The following is a 15,594-nucleotide window of genomic DNA, read 5'->3' as shown; positions in this document are numbered from 1 at the left end:
TTTTTTTTTTAAATAACATTTCAGCTGTCAGTGGGGAATCCCGATTTGACAGATGAAAGTATGGGCGCATTTGCACGAGTACCGATACTTGTGCAACCCTAGTATATATATTTGAAAATTGATCAGTTCTGATGTACTGACGGCCTGTCTCACTTGAGGCCCTTAAAATGCTAGGACAGTACAAATTCCCCCCAAATGACCCCTTTTTAGAAAGTTGACAGTGGCATGGCAATTTTTTTTAAGTGAAACCTAGGATATTTCCTTGTTTAGAGCGCTGCATCTTTTGACTGTTTGCAATTTTTTTGAAGTTTTTTAATTTGTCACAATTTTTTAGAAATTAAATAAAATGTTTATTTTTTTTTTTTTCTCTACACACTGTCACCTGTGCAGTACAGCATCATATTCATCAACAGGGATACAGACTGGTGACAGTATGTTAAAAAAAAAAAAACCTAATTCAATCCTTTTTTTATTCAATTGTCTTTAAAACATTTATTTTTCTTCTCCATACTTCCATTGTGTGTAGTTCAGTGTTACTATAGTGACTCACTACTACTCTGGGGAGGTGAGCAGGTTTTTTTTTTTTGTTTTGTTTTTTTTACACTTATACACCTTGTGATAGCTGTGGGCCAATCACAGCATCACAATACTAAGCACAGCTGTTATGGATGAAACCCATTCATAACAGTTGTATTTATGTTAGCATAGCGATCACTTGATACCCTGGCTGCCACAGTCCACAGGTGTGTGATTGTACCTGGCTGTGCCACCAACCCACAGTATAATTACTGTGGGAGGGACAGCAAGTGGTTAATATGGCTGTTTTATATTCTAGTACCAGAAGATTAGGTCTACAGTGTGACATTTAGTTATTTTATATTATTCTTTAGGTATGGACCCCCAGTTCGTACAGAGCACAGGATAATTGTAGAGAATCTTTCTTCCCGTGTCAGCTGGCAGGTGAGCATAATTCTAACCTTTTAAAACTGAAATGTCCATGAAAGAAATGTTATACTTTTGAAGGTTAACGCAATAGGCACATATTCACATTGCATGGAGAAACACCTTTTTATTATTCAAGAAAATTGCATTTCCCTTCTGGTCATAGTTTCTTAGCCGATTTTATATTTTTTGGCACCGTTAAGCAATTGCAACTTTCACGATAGTTTATAAGCCCTTAAATACCTTTTGCCTACTAGCTTAATTAACTTTATTAGGTTAAATGCATTCTGCCATACAGTTTTTCTCCAACTGAAAATACTTCTCTAGTTCTAAAGCTAATCATAATGTACAGTTTCTGTGGACTCTATAATACTTTCCCGTATAAGAGATTCATAACTTGAGTTTTCAGTGCAACACTTTAAAAAACTTTATACCTATTGTCCCATTCATTGGTGTTAGGCCTAGCTGCAACAGAAGTGAAAAATTACTTGTGTGATTAAACATCTGTTTCTTCTATTCTTTGTGAATGTGTGTTGTCTGCATTTACCTTCATGTAATTACAATCTTTTTCCTGTTTTACATTTTATGTTGTATTTTTTTTACATCAGTGCAGACATTTTGGTGCCACTGTTTAGCAAGCCGTTCATGTTGGCTAATACATTTACAGAATCTTCTGAGAAAGAATTCACTAACTCTTGGAAGTAATCTGTAATATTGGACAACGAAGCGTATCATAGTTTTGTATATATAATTATCTAGTAGGTGCATGTACTCACTGTCGAGGCATTGTCACTTCTTTGATGCATAGTACAAGCCTTAACTTAAATGTTACTACTAAAGTGAATGAGTCTCTGTTGTTAAATGGGTCATGTTCAAGCTTCTCTTTAGACATTTTAGACCCTGTAATAACGACTCTTCCTTTACACAAGATTGCCCTTCTGTAACAGTATAAAAAGAGAAACATTGTTAACAAAATGACACCTAATTACTTTTTATATTATAAAAAAGGTAAAACCATGATTTAAATGTTTTCCTAAATTAAGATCACATTTTGTTTTAAACCTTGGTCTAAAGAGGTGATTAAAGTGGACCTTGCAGTAAACTGCAAGGTCCACCTATTAGAGCTAGGCCCCCTCTCCCTGTATAAATCGCTATGTTAGAAGGGCAGAAATTTATCTGAACAGAAAAATACATACTTTTTTTAACCCCCTTCTGCTTATGGCTTCTAGATAAGGGTGAGATCATGATTCTTCCTTCGAGATCCTGAGGATGAAGAGCATTCCAAATCTTGTGAGAAGACATTCTTGCACTGGGCTGGATTGTTTGGTTTTTTTTTTGAGATTTACGGTGCTTATCATTCCACTGGTATCTTGTGGGAAGAATGGTGATGGCACAACCTACAATTCTGAAGATGGGATATGGTAAATGCTTTTTTAGTTACAGGTACACTTTTGCACTTCTAATAAATAGCCATTTATACAAGTAGAGGTTACTCAAATAAGTGGACCTTGCATTTTTTCAAGATCTGCTTTAAGAAACCTCCAGAGCCTGCAGAAAGATGTCCTTTTTAGACTTTCTCATCATATAATCGGCCTGTATGTGAACTTCCCTGAATAGCAAAACCAAGAGATACCTGTTTGCATATTGGACAGCCGACAAAGATAAAATCTACAATGGCACATTTATGCCACTGTCAGTTATTTTTATTGTCCTTCAAACTTTTTAAAGGCCAGCACCATTCTGTACCAATTAGATCTGTAAGATTTGGCCATCACAGCAAATTGCCACATCTGTTGCAGATTGGATTGCTTAATAGGTGGAGGTCTCTGCTAGTTTGGGAAACCTTAGGTTTAGATGCAGTGACTTCAGTGAGGAAACTACCAACAAACTCTCACATTTGTGGGAGTAGTAACGTGGGGAGGTGTGGATATTCCCAATGGAGTAGGTAAGTAACTTAAAGGTGACCTGTGCACATAGAAGTACAGTAGCTGCAATTGCTGATCCAAGCTCTGGGGTTGTTATACTGATCATAGATCAATTGCTGATCTGGAATAGGTATGGAGCAGAGCAATTCAAACTCCAATGACTGCATCCTTGTTCCAGGTCAGGATACAGATAACAGTCCTTGAAATTGTTGTTAAAAGCAAGTCAGCATTGACTGCTTCCATATATCTGTCCTCTCAGAATCACTTTAAAGTGGACCTATACCTAAAAAGAAAAAAAAAAAAGTAAATATTTAACCCCCTAGTAATTGAATTTTGTGAAACAGTTGACATTAAGAAAATTTTGTGGTGTGTGTGTGTGGGGTTTTTTTTTTTTATTTTTTGCATTTTTTTTTTTTTTTTGACTATAGGTCTATTTTAACAAATTGGCTTCATTATCACTCTCTGCCAAAAGCTAAATTGTTCTGATTGGATTGGAGTTCAGATCTCCCAGTTCTTTTACCCTTTTGGCAGTCAGTTGTAAAATCTGTTTGGCTCAGTTTCCAAAACCACGCAAAGATATTAACGCGTTTTAATAGTGTTTTTCATAAAGTTACACATCTTCCTTTTTGTTTATACCCATAATAAATATAATAAAATGATATTGATCCATCCTATGTTGTAGTAAATATTTTTTTCCACAATCATATATCTAACCAAGTGCATTTTGAACCTCTTTTAACAGCCTTTCTTTGGGTTAAGCCACGTTTCTCTTGTGTGGAGGAGAGCCCAAGAATTTTTTGGTTTGCTAATGGCTGAAATTCTAGGGCTGGGCCTGTTCTGAAGTTTCCTTTTGGTTCCTATCACCCTTCCGCTTTGCCGGTCTAGATCTTGGTTTTCCCAGGTTGTGCAAGAGTGGCTAGCTCAGGTCAGCTTCAGGTTCTCTAGCCACTTCCAGTAATGGCATCCAGTGGTTTCAGGGTTAACTCCACTCACTTACTGAGACTCTGGTGCTCTCCTGCTGCCTTCCACCCTTCTCATTGTAAGTGAGTTGCTCACAAGGTCATCTAGGTTATGGACAAGCGACCATTTGCTTAAGGTACCTCCGACCACTGATTGTGTGCTGTGGTAAGTAAATTGGGTTTGAAATAATATAATACCAAATTTTAAATTCGGACACTAGTTAAGTATATGTATCTATCAGCTTGTTATACAAAAGAGCTACAGTTTATTATATTTCCATATGTTTGTATTTCTCATGTAACATTACCTTAGTAAAGTCCGTTTTATCAGAATGTTTAACATGCTATCCTGAGCTTACACTGCAGACACTTAATGCATCAGTATAATATACATTGTAGCTCTCTTTTTCCCACATGACACTAACACTGATTTATTTTAGGATCTTTTAGTTAAAACAAGCTCCCGTCACCTCATTATCAATAGTTTCATATTGTTTCTATTATGTAAGATGGATAATTACCTTTATTTAGGCTAATGTGTTTCCAATTGTTACAGGATCTAAAGGATTTTATGAGAAAAGCGGGAGAGGTGACTTATGTTGATGCACACAGGGGTAACAGGAATGAAGGGTACGTACCGGAGTTCTGTGTTTAATTTTCATTAAGGTGGTTCTAAAGCCAATACTTTTTTCTTTTTTACCTTAGTGCATTCTCTGCATTAGGATGAACGTTTTAAAGCTTGCCGTTCTCCAACTCCCTAAATACTTACCTGAGTCCTCATCTGTGCATGGCTGCATCTCTTCTGTCCTCTTTTCCTCGTCACACAGGGATTTGGCCAGCTGAAGGTGGCAATCAAATGCTGTGAGGAGAAAGTGGGGGGTGGGACCAAACCACCCACGCACACCACTCGGGAGCGTGCACACACCTGTGCCCCCATAGCAAGCAACTTGCTACAGGGGCACATGGAGAAGAGGAGGAGCCAAGATCACCGCTAAGAGCGGCAAGAAAGCAGACACCAAATTTTGTATAAAACAAAGTTTATTGTACTGGACCAAACCCAACATCAGGTTGGTCATATTAAAACATGAGACAGAAAAAAGCATTAATGGTATGGTATCTCAAAACACATTAAAAACGTAACTCATCCACAGCGTAGACGTAAGCATAGGTTACATTTGTCTACTCCAGGAAAGGCCATACATTCGGCCTCCCGATGTATGCCCTTTCCTCTCTCCGGGACCCCAAACTTTGCTGTGGCTCCTTCCCGGGGCGGCCTCTTGGTTCTCTCACTACACTGGGCATGCATGACCTTGACTACCCCATCAATTGGACCAGCGCATGCGCAACTACGGGATGGCTGTGCCTTTTCGGAGCAGCGACTGTGCATGCCAAGTTTCACTGGCCACCATCTTTCTGTCCCTCCATGGAGTGTGAACTTTGTTCTCTAGCAAGCCCTGTACTTCAACCTGTTTTGGCCTTAGCCTAGTCAGAAAAGATTTGTCAGACTAAGGTCAAGGCCATCAGAAGAGATGTGATCTATTATGGCAGTTGATTCTTAAATAAAGAGCATTTGGTGTTCAATGCCTGCTGCTTTGAACAACAGACTTTCAGAATTTTTTTTTAGTGCATTAGTGATTTTTTTGCTTTGCTGTGTCCCCAGCACTTCCAGTTTATGGCCCTGCTGTTCAGCCTCTTTTGCAGCCTGGGTATTTGCCAAGGTTTTGGCTCCTGTGCTAGCCTTGCTGTGCTCCCAGGCCATCCCCACTATAGGGAAAACCTTCTGTTAACAGTCAGCATGAGCAGGCAATATAGCCTAGATTGCCAGACTTTGCAGATGCTCAGCACTGAGCCCAAAATATCAGTGCTGGACTCATCACTTGAATTATCTGAGTCTTATCCTAGGCACAGTTCAAGCCATAGTTGTGTTTTGTTTTGTTTTTTGCCCAGGAGAAACTTTAACTCTTTGCTCCCAGCCTCAGAGTCCTAGAGTTACCAGACTCTTTGCACTCCAGACCTCTACATCACAACATTCTGTCATTTGATATGGCCAAGAATGTTCAACTTTTCCCTCATAAGGTTGACTTTCTGCTTGCTCTCACCTCTGCAAGGCAAGTGTTTGAGCTGGCTGCTTTATTCTACAAAAATCCTGTTCTGGGCTTACAGGAGGACAAGGTGGTGCTACATATAGTTATATAGTTGGTAAGGTTGAATAAAGACAATAGTCCATCCAATTCAACCTATGTTGGTGTGTGTGTGTTTGTGTAGGTAATTTCCCATATCCCTGTATATTGTGTTTGATAAGATGCACGTCCAAGAGTCTTTTGAAACTCTACTTACTTTCTGTTGACACCACTGATTGTGGAAGAGAGTTCCACATCCTTACTGCCCTGACAGTGAAAAACCACTACGCAGCTTAAGGTTACACCGCTTCTCTTTCAGTCTGATTGTGAGGCCCGGTGTCCTCTTACACTCCCTGAGACTGAATAGTTTCCTACCTACACAGGGAGTTTCTTACCTACACAGCCCATTACTTGCTTTCCAATTAAAATAATTTTCAGCCTTTAAACCGCAACCTGTGGACATCCATTTTTCGGTCTCTCTGCCTTGCTCCTGTCTATCTCCTTTCTCTTGAAGTAGTATGGGTATGATTTTGCCTGTTTGCGGTCACTCTCTCCATTAGAGAGTCTGACCATCATTTCTGATCGATTTAAAAAAAGGAAATCTGCATTTCATTTCACCATCTCTTAGACCCCTTTCACACCGAGAGCGTTTTGCAGGCGCTATAGCGTTAAAAATAGCACCTGCAATCCGCCCTCAAACAGCTGCAGCATTGTCTCCTGTGTGAAAGCCAGAGGGCTTTTACACCGGGGCGCTGCGTTGGCAGGACGGGAAAAAAAGTCCTGCCAGCAGCTTCTTTCGAGCGATGAAGGAGCGGTGTGTTTACTGCTCCCCATTGAAATCAATGGGGCAGCGCTGGGACACCGCCGGCAAAATGCCGCTATTGTGGCGCATTGTGGGCGGTTTTAACCCTTTCTCGCGCATTTCGGCCGCTAGCGGGTCGCTTCTACCCCCGCTAGCGGCCGAAATGCGCCGCTAATCCGACGGTAAAACGCCACTAAAAATAGCGGCGCTTTACCGCCGACGCTATAGGCGGCCCGGTGTGAATGGGCTCTTAGTGACTCAGACTGACTATCCTCCAAAGAGCAATCTACTAGATCTGTGAGCACTTCTTCGGCTTTTCAGGAAGGGTTTCTCAGATTTGCAAGACTGCCACCTCATCTTCTGTTCTCAAACAATCCAGTGATATCCAAATCAAAAGCAGCACTATGTGATAAATATAAGTGATGTAAAACCATATGATAACCTATAAATCACAATCTAAGATGTCACTCAAATCCTTTAGGAGAAGAGCGACAATAACGCCCAGTTTAGTGTAAAACACATAAGCAATGAATAGTCCAAATACTTTTTTTTTTTCTCTTTTTTTTTTTTTTTTGTTTCAAAACTACAATCTTCACACGTGTTCTGCTCAAGAGACCTCCACCAACAATTGTAAAGCCACTCTCCGAACAGCCTCGCTTTAAAGAAAGCAAGGCAGGCAGTGTTTTAGATCTAGAGCCGTCAAGTTCCTCTGATCGGTTTTGCTGCCAGCTCAGTCAAAAAACCTCCCAGCATCAACAGCTGCACCATATAGTAGAAATTAAAGGAGTTGTAAAATCTTGAGGTGTTTCACCTTAATTGCATTAAGGTGAAAAACATTCTGCCCCCTTTTTACTTACCTGAACCTGATCTTTCCAGCGATGAGAACGAGCCTAGCAGCTACAGCCGCTGTCTCGAGTCCTCATTGGATATATTTATAGCAGCAGGATCCATTGGCTCCCGCTGCTGTCAATCAAATGCAGTGACACGGGAACCAGGGGCGGAGCCGAGCCCTGCTATCTGTGTCGATGGACGCAGCAGATGAGTGCCCCCATGGAAAGTGACTCTCCTTGGGGGCACTTGATGTGGAGGAGGAGCCAGGAGTGCCGCCGGGGGGACCCCAGAAGAGGAGAATCAGGGCTGCTCTGTGCAAAACCCTTGCACAGAGGAGGCAAGTGTAACATGTTTGTTGTTTAACCAAAAAAAAAAAACCTTTACAATCACTTTAAGATTTTAGCAGGTGTGTGTTCAGGCCTCATCTGATGCTAGCTTCGGACACAATTTCCTTCAAGTTGCTTTTTGAGCTGCAGCCAGTCCCCAGTTCTGTGTTTTTTGTTTTTGTAGCTGTTGCTCACCTTATAGTTGGACTATTTTTGAATATCCCTACTGCCTCAGAATTCCTGTAATTCTTAATGGACAAGGAAAAATAGGGGATTGTTTGTACTTGCTGATGATCCATCACTGAGTCAATTGAGGGACACGGGTCTCACCACTCTTTGATTTTGCTCTTGGTACTGCTTTGTAGATCAGAAAGACGGCACCACTCCAAGCCCCTAATGCACCAGGTGCCGACCTCCAAAAAATTTGTCCCACTCAATGCAGCAAACGCAGAAACTGAGGCCGCACACTGACGTGTCACCCTGTAGTTTTATTTAACAATGCTAGCTTCCTACATAGTCCGTGCCTGTGACCACACTGCTGATGCATTTCACCTTGATGTAGACTAGTCCTCTACCACACCTATGGTTGTGGCCATAGGCAGTAACTCTGTAAGAGGCCAGCATTGTTGAATAAACTACAGGGTGTGATATCATCCATGTACAGCCTTGGTTTCTGTTCTGAGGTCTGCTGAGTTAGTTATGCTGGACTGGCCCAGTGTCCAATCCTTCTTTTGGGCAGCAGTATTACCCAGCAGTCTCTTAATTCCTGTGTTCCTCAGTGGACTTCAAAAAGTGGATTTTATGGGAAGTACAAAAATCCCATTTTTTGTTCTGAAGTGTGTTAAGCAAATTCTGTTTACCTTAGTAATACAACCTGACTCCTAAGACATACCTTTTAGGCCTCTTTCTCACGGGGCGGATCAGTGATGATCCGCCCCGTGAACATCCGCTGGCTCAGCGGGGATTGCTCCGCCGATCCCCGCTGAGCAGGAAGATGACAGGTGCGTCGCTGCACGCTGTGCAGCGACGCACCTGTCAGAGCGCCGCTCTCCCCTATGGGGGGATCGGATGACGACAGACCATAGTGTCCGTCGTCATCCGAAAACGGATGGAAAAGTAGGTTTTTCCTCCGTTACACTTTTCGGATCGGAGCGGGGTCGGATGTCAGCGGACATGTCACCGCTGACATCCGACGCTCCATAGGGATGAATGTATGTCCGTTTTTCATCCGAAAACGGAAGGATGAAAAACGGACATACGGATCGTCCATGTGAAAGAGGCCTTAACCATTATCTAGAGCGCTCAGGAAACCTGGGGCTTCCCATAACTCTGCCCAACTCTGACACAGCCTCCAGTGTACCTGGAGTTTGCTTTTAACTGTCCTGGACTTGGGCACTCCCAAGATGCGCTAGAAGATGTGTAAAAATAGATGCAGGCAACTTCATCCTTTTTCAGGTGGTCATTTTGATTGCATGGGTACAATTTTAAGTCTCAACTCAGAAGGTTGTGGATCTAATATTCGCACAGTTAGGTGTGACTGCACTTTTATGATAACTCAGAACAACCCTCTCAGCTTCCTTAGTCATCACCAGTGCACCCTCAGCACCAAGACATAACCTGCTGCAGGTGATGAGTTGACAGAGACTGCTCTACAGTTTGTCAATCTGCTCGTGTGCTAGTCACTCTGCTTGGGATTTTACTTACAAGCAAGATTTAGGTATGATTTGCTGTGATCTTTTGCTTTATTGTTCAGTTGACTCAAAATGTTTCCATTGTTAGGGTTGTGGAATTTGCATCCTATAATGATATGAAGAATGCTATAGACAAATTGGATGGTACGGAGCTTAGTGGTCGTAAAATAAAGCTTACTGAAGATCGCAAGAAACACAGGTAAATTTCCGCTTCCTTTTCTTTTGTGGTTGGGGGTATTCAGGCTTAGTGTTCTCAATATCCATGGGGGTAGTTAAAGTGTTTGTAAAGGCTAAAAGGTTTTTTTAACTTTGTGCATTCTTCTGTGTAGCCCCCTAATACTTACCTGAGCCCGATCTTCCTCCAGCGATGTGCATGGGAGCCTCGGCTGTCCAGGGACTCTCCCTCCGTTGGCTCCCGCTGCAGTCAATCAAAGCCAGTGAGTGTGTGTGTGTGAATGGACATGCAGACCCGCAGCTCGGAAGCCCTCTTTGCAAGCTGCTTGCTCTGGGGGCACTTGGCAGGAGGGAGCAGCCAGGGGCACTGACGGGGGACCTGATAAGAGGAGCATCAGGGCTGCTCTGTGCAAAACCACTGCACAGCAGGTAAGTATAACATGTATGTTAGTTTTTATTTTTTTATTTTTTTGGAATTGGACAACCCCAATTCCAAAAAAAGTTGGGACGCTGTGTAAAATCTACATAAAAACAGAATGCAATGATTTGTAAATCTCATTAACCCATATTTTATTCACACTAGAAAGGAAAAAACCTCAAATGTTTAAACCCGAGAAAATGTACCATTTTAGGGAAACAATAAGGTCATTTTTTAAATTGATGGCAGCAATGTCTAAAAAAAAAAAAGTGACAGGGCCATGTTTACCACAGGGTAGTATCCCCTCTTATTTTAACATCACTCTGTAAAAGTCTGGGAAACTCCTCAATAGTCGTCTTTGTCGTATTTTTTTAGTTTCAAGATGCACCAAATATTTTCAATTTGTGACAGGTCTGGACTGCTGGCAGGCCAGTTAAGCACCTGGACACTTCTACTACGAAGCCATGCTGTTGTCATAGATGTAGTATGCAGTTTAGTATTGTCCTGTTGAAATATACAAGGCCTTTCCTGAAAAAGATGCTGTCTAGATGGGAGCATATGCTGCGCAAAAACCTGAAAATATCTGTCAGTATTGATGGTGCCTTTCCAGATGTGCAAGCTTGCCCATTCCATAAGCATTAATGCACCCCTATACCATCAGAGATGCAGGCTTTTGAGCTGAGCGCTGATAACCCAGAAGGTCCCTCTCCCCTTTAGTCCGGAGGATGCAGCTCCCATGATTGCCAAAAAGCATGTCAAATTTCATCTGACCAGAAAACCAGTTTCCACTTTGCAAAAGATCACTTTAAATGAGCTTTGGCTCTAAGAAGACTCTGCATTTGATATGTTTTCTATTGTGAATAAAATATGGGTTTGATATTTGCAAATCATTGCATTCTGTTTTTATGTAAATCTTACACAGCATCCCAAATTTTTTGGAATTAAAGTTGTATTGGCAGGCATATAGGGTGTTTGCACTGATGTTACCTTACTTTGCAATGTTGCCCTGGACCTGCAAAAGTAATTGGTAACTTCATCTGGTCCTACTCCAGTCCCTTGCACTTAGTACTATCTTTATAGAATAAGTCAAATAGGGTGAGTTACAGAAATGTTCAGATAATTGGTATCCCAGCTTGTCACTTGTCAGAACTGCAGAAGTGATGCCATGTAGAATCGCCTCCCTGCATGTTACTACTGCAGATTACTCTACGTTGACTCCACCTCTAAATGTGGGGGTTTAGATACCCCCTTGTGTAGTATTTACTGATCAATGTATTTTCCCCAGAAGCAGGTCCAGGTCAAGAAGCTATTCCAGATCCCGAAGCAAGTCAAAATCTCGTGGCTCTTCTCGTTCTGCCAGCAGATCCCGATCTCCCAGTCGCACACCTGAAAAGAAATACAGTCAAAAATCTGGAAGCGGAGAACCATCCCAGAGCTCTCCTAAGCGGCAGTCTCGTTCCAGTTCCCCCGAAAGCCGTGATTAAGAGATCTTTGATCTTCTTCTATTTTGTGTAAATGGTGAATGAAGATTGTGCCCTAGGAGACAATGGTGGTATGAGAGGTGGCGTTCACAATTTTATGTAACCAAAGCGCCTGTTTATTAAGGCTCGAAGTGGTGGCCTGATGCTTTGTTTTTGTAAATATGTGATCAAACCCTTCTGCCTAGAGCATATGAAGGCAGTTACTTAATCCAGCAAGTAGAACCCATTTGAGATGACTTTGCTTTTCACTGCGTAGATTAGAAGAAGCTGTTTAGATACTTGTTCATTTAATTCTTCTTTTTTTTTTTTTTTTTTTTTTGTTTATAATGTAAGTTAGTGTAGTCTAAGCTGGTCATATTTTCCTTTAAATTAAATACTGCCCCTAATTCTCTTCTGTGTTGAAATACCAGAAGATTTTCTATTTCAATGAACATATTCAAGAATTTAAAAACATGAAACTACTTAAAGTAAGTTAAAAGCAAGTATCCATCTGTTCATATATTCATACCAAAACTTATGTTGTGTGTATGTTCTGTCATACTGGCTTTAGTAGGTGTTGTGTGTGATGGATGATACTTCAATTAAATGAATGCAGAACCCTTATCCTTACAGAGTCTTCTCAATTTGTAACTGTCCTAGAATCCCCCCCCCCCCCCCCCCCCCCAGTAAATCAGCTGAACAATGTGCAGTGGCTGCCTTCATTGTTTAGTTCATTGTATGTTGTGGGTTCATTTTTTTTTGTTTGCTTTTGTACCGAGTACCACTAAGTGTGCATCAGGGAAAGTAAAGCCTCAGCAAATGATCCTCTGCTGATTTTGACAATTTTTTTTTTCCTGATTTTTTGATTATTTTAAATATTCTGGTAAACCTAAGCTTGTGCAAATATATTTATGTTCCCTGCACTCTATGGACTTCATTTATTTAAATATTGCTATTTTTTTAAAAGGTAAACAAGTGTTTAAGCAGAACTACATGTTTAAATGAAAAAGAAACAAATAAACAGCCTATTAGGATTAAAAATAAAACATCATCTTTCAGTGCATTACTCACCTTTTTGTCCCGCACTGGTCCTCTTCTAGATTAAATGATGGGCAGCATCATTGAGGGTTTCCTGTGAGCTTGGGCTGTCATTAACACCCCCTGGGGTTGCTTCACCACGTTCGCCTAGGCTCACTGTACACTACTGCAGAGTCCCGCTGAAGTTCATAACTTTTTTTAAAAAGCTTGAGATGCTTTAAAGAAACCACATTGCTGGACAAATTATAACAATAATCTTCCTATAAAGATTATATGTGCATTTAACATGTGTTATGCGGGTTATTTACCTGTAAAAGCCTCCCTTATGTGGACATCCAAAAGCCCTGCTGGTTTCTGCCATCTTCAATGTGATGTCGGCAGACTCAGAGCTGTCTACCATTCAACCCTCTTTACTATTGCCCTTCTCTCCTCCTAAGGCAGCTACCTAAAAGGTTATGTAAAGAGGCAAAGGGAGGGGTGAGGTATTTGGGGACTCCAGGAAAGTAGAACAGTATGGTGTGCAAGGAGAATAGGGTTGTACTAGGTAATTGACTCTTTCTGGCGTAGTCAAATTTTCTAGCCAGTGCAAGTGAATACAAAATCTTTTATGGAAAGAAAACACTACTGCAAGTAAGCTTTTAAACAAATTTGATGTGCTTTTGCCTGCATTTTTTTTAAGGCCCCTTGCACACAGGCTCCATATTTTACTGATGTTTACTCAGGAACTTGTTGACAGAAAGTCCCTGAGTTAAAAAAAAAAAAAAAAGTGTGTAAAGACCCCGAGTATTATACTCATATAGGCGTGTAAAGGTGCCTAAGTATATAGACGAGTAAAATTCTTCTACATTGCCAATGTTGCAATATACTCATTTATACTCGCGTAAACATAATTATTGACGTGTAGACATGCATATGCGCGTAAATTAATGCACTCATATCTAAACTATTCTATTTTTGCTTTATGGCTCTGTGCTTAACGCTGTGTGCATTGTTCCGTAGACTAGAATGCATCCAATTTCAAATCTGTAAAAAAGGTGGAATTTTTTACTTCCGTGTGCAAGAGGTCTAAAGGAGTTCTAGGGTCAGAGCATACACTTTAATTTTAGAACATAAGCATTGTGATAGCAATGCAAATAATTATTTTTGGCAATCCAATATAATCTTACTTGGAAAATCTTCTTTTATGTTGTAAATGCTCAACAAGTATATATGGCGCCAAGAGTGCAGCGTGAGCTTGTGGTCTATGAGCAAAGTCTGGTGTTCTATGGTGTATAGTTTTCAAATGAATCCTAAAGGAAGGTGAGGCTGTAGTTGTACTGGAGCCATAAACCTTTATGCAGCACCCTCTGGGACACTTAAGAGATCTCTACATTGGCAGATAGGAAGAGGCAGAGTGCGCAATCCAAGTGTAGAAGGTAATATATTTATAGTGTACAGAAAAGACAAGTGGCAACTCGCATGTAAAATAATAAAAAAATGGGCTTATCAAACACATTGGACTTCACTGGAATTTCTAGTGAGGTGCAGCATCTGGATACAGCTGAAGCAGGCACATAGATGTTCAGAACCTAAAACAACAGATGTATAGACAATGTTATAGAACAATACAACCATTTAAATACTAAAAGGTATAAGTACACAAAACTAATAAGAATTACAAATCAGAATGGAATTATAATGAACACCCACCCATACCCCCAAAACAACCATTCCTTAAATAACTAAAACATTCAGAAAGTACTTAATGATGCTTTAGGGTCCTAAGGAAAAAAATAATGTAACATGTAAAAACATACGATGCCACCCACCAAGAAAGAGTATTTAATACACTAGTCCATACATAATGTATCTATCACAGAATTGAATGTGAGCCCTGGATGACACTGATCCAGGTCAGTGAACATATATAAGAATTCACCATACTGTACACTAGGGGTGGTAGGCAACCTTTTGAGAAGTGGAGATCTACCTGGACAACATGAAAGGGATCAAAGATTACCAGGGTTCAGCACCTTCTCTCCCTTCCGCATAGAGGCCTCCTTCATGGCCCTCAATGTGGAAACGACTGCCCTGGATATTCCTATCCATTCCATCAAGACCCTGCTTCAATAGCCAAGCTGTAAAGGCCAGTTACTGTATAGAAGGATGGCAAATTGAACCCTGAAGAAGGTTCTGGTGAGTTGGAAGCATCCAGGGCCCATCCCCTGCCTGATTTACTATGCTGGAAAACCAAGCTCACCTGGGCCAAGCTGGAGCAACCAGAATTCCTGGCATTTTCTCCACCTTGATTCTGTGCAACAGACACGGAAGCAGCTGGCGTACCAGAGAGAACTGATCCCAAGGTGTTACCAGAGCGTCCGCTGCAAACGCCTGTGGATCCCTGGTCCTGGACACAAATCTTCACTTTGAATTGAATCTGGAAGCCAGAAGATCCATGTCTGGCATTCCCCAACGCTGGCCGAACATGCCCGCAAGCTTGTTTCCTAAGCATTTTAATGCAGTCGCCAAATCCTGCTTGGTCACATAAGATGTCCCCTCAGCCACCAGACCAGACAAACGCAGGGGCTCTGAACCCCACACGCCATACCTGGCTACTCAGGAAAAACTGTATCGGCGGGACTCTGACCAGCATCCTCAAGACCTGACAGTGGCGGCTACACACCCCTCCCAGCTATGCCCCCCCCCCCTTCCTCGTTTCCTATATCACATAGTAGCATGCTGACTCAATGCGAGACCTGTGCCCCTTAAGACAGCCTCACTATAGCAGGTAGGAAGCAATGAAAAATAAGCCCGCACTCCAGCTGCCAGTGTCCTTTCCCCTCTGGGCCCCACCCATTGGCTGAACACACATACTGCCCGTCAGTTTGCTTACTTGCATTCCCGCCAACATGATGTCTCAGTAATACAG

General features: G+C 41.5%; 1 protein-coding gene across 4 annotated transcripts in view; it reads left to right on the top strand.

The window, feature by feature from the left end:
- LOC141116740 (serine/arginine-rich splicing factor 5-like) overlaps positions 1–12,272 on the top strand; it is a 37,992-nt gene extending 25,720 nt beyond the window's left edge. For all 4 annotated transcript variants that reach the window (XM_073609135.1, XM_073609134.1, XM_073609136.1 and 1 more), the window contains exons 5-8: positions 891–960; positions 4,383–4,456; positions 9,685–9,795; positions 11,477–12,272. In XM_073609135.1, the coding sequence (XP_073465236.1) occupies positions 891–960; positions 4,383–4,456; positions 9,685–9,795; positions 11,477–11,672 (451 nt within the window). In that variant the 3' untranslated portion in view covers positions 11,673–12,272. The remainder of the gene's footprint in view (positions 1–890; positions 961–4,382; positions 4,457–9,684; positions 9,796–11,476) is intronic.
- Positions 12,273–15,594: the final 3,322 nt, after the last annotated feature.

The sequence above is a fragment of the Aquarana catesbeiana genome, linkage group LG13 (assembly GCF_042186555.1).
Source record: "Aquarana catesbeiana isolate 2022-GZ linkage group LG13, ASM4218655v1, whole genome shotgun sequence".
In the NCBI taxonomy this organism is placed as follows: Eukaryota; Metazoa; Chordata; class Amphibia; order Anura; family Ranidae; genus Aquarana; species Aquarana catesbeiana.
The sequence above is the reverse complement of the archived record's forward strand: the minus strand, read 5'-3'. Positions and strand labels throughout refer to the sequence as shown.